Source organism: Parus major, unplaced genomic scaffold, assembly GCF_001522545.3.
Source record: "Parus major isolate Abel unplaced genomic scaffold, Parus_major1.1 Scaffold477, whole genome shotgun sequence".
Classification (NCBI taxonomy): domain Eukaryota; kingdom Metazoa; phylum Chordata; class Aves; order Passeriformes; family Paridae; genus Parus; species Parus major.
The window spans coordinates 15644-16892 of NW_015379371.1; the positions used below are offsets into that span (position 1 = coordinate 15644).

General features: G+C 51.6%; 1 protein-coding gene across 1 annotated transcript in view; it reads right to left on the reverse strand.

Annotated features, from left to right (window-relative positions):
- The window catches only part of NCAPH (non-SMC condensin I complex subunit H), a 16379-nt gene that overhangs the window by 9588 nt on the left and 5542 nt on the right, over positions 1 to 1249 (reverse strand). Inside the window, exons 2-3 of the mRNA XM_033511693.1 lie at positions 1084 to 1174; positions 569 to 676 (exon numbers count right to left, since the gene is read on the reverse strand). Of these exons, the coding sequence (XP_033367584.1) occupies positions 569 to 676; positions 1084 to 1174 (199 nt within the window). The remainder of the gene's footprint in view (positions 1 to 568; positions 677 to 1083; positions 1175 to 1249) is intronic.

Here is a 1249-nt window from a genome sequence, read left to right on the forward strand (position 1 = left end):
AAAGGGGAAAAGGAAAGGGGAAAAGGAAAGGGGAAAAGGAAGGGGAAAAAGGAAGGGGAAAAGGGAAGGGAAGGAGAAAGGAAAGGGAAAAGGAAGGGAAAGGGAAAAGGGAAAAGGAAAAGGAAAGAGGAAAAAGGGAAAATGGAAAAGGGAAAGTTTCCTCTCCTTCCTCAGGATCCCCCCTTGGGATCATCCCACAGCAGGAAGAGGTGAAGGGTGTGAAATTCCAAACGCCTTTTCCAAGCCCAGATCCCGCCAGGAAATCCAAGAAAACCCAGAGCTTTCCCATCCTTCCCTCAGGAGCTCCTGGGAGCCACATCCCAAACTCCACTCCCTGCTCATCCATCCAGGAATGAGCCTCTCCCTCCTGACAATTCCAGGGATGCTTTTCCCTGGCAAATTCCTGCATCAGAACCAGCCCAGAACCTCTTTCCTTCCTTTCCCATCCTTGCTGTTATCTCCCAAATCCTGCTTGGATTTGCCAGAGGATCCAGCCCTGGAAGGACTCAGCACCTCCAGAGGTCTCACATTAATTAATCCCAGGGTTAATTAGAGGTGGGAACAAAGCAGGGACCCCTCTGACCTGGAAGTTGGTGAGCTCTGAGTTCTTCTGCTTGAGGATGTCGGTCATGTAATCGATGAGGTGAAGCCCAAAGGCGTTTTTGGTGGTGATTTTCTGCAACAAAACAAAGCTGAGAGCTTTTCCCTGGTATTGATTCCACAGTTGCAGCTAGACCTGATCTTTAGCAAGCACAAGACATTTCCCAGGGCAAACCAAACCCAAATTTCTTACTAAATCCCCCAATTTTCTAAGATTTTAACACTTTTTACTATCACTGGCATGGGCAGGAACTGCTGCCTGGGAAATCCCACAGGAATTTTTTCCTGGGATATTCCAGAACTGGGTCCAGATTCCCCTTTTTGGATTTTACCCCCAAGCTCAGGGGGATTTTACCCCCAGCTCAGGGAGATTTTATCCCCCAGATCAGGGGGATTTTACCCCCCGGCTCGGGGGGATTTTACCCCCAGCTCAGGAGGATTTTACCCCCAGCTCAGAGGGATTTTACCCCGCTCAGGACTCACATTCTCAGCGGAGAGTTTGATGCAGGTGCTGTAGTGCTCCGAGATCTGTGCGTTGCTCCACTGAGGCAGCGGCGGCTGCCAGCCCTCGGACCTGTGGGACCGGAGGGGTGGGTCGGTACTGGGGATCCATTCCCGGTGTTCCCCTCAGCCCGGTACCGGCTGGGTC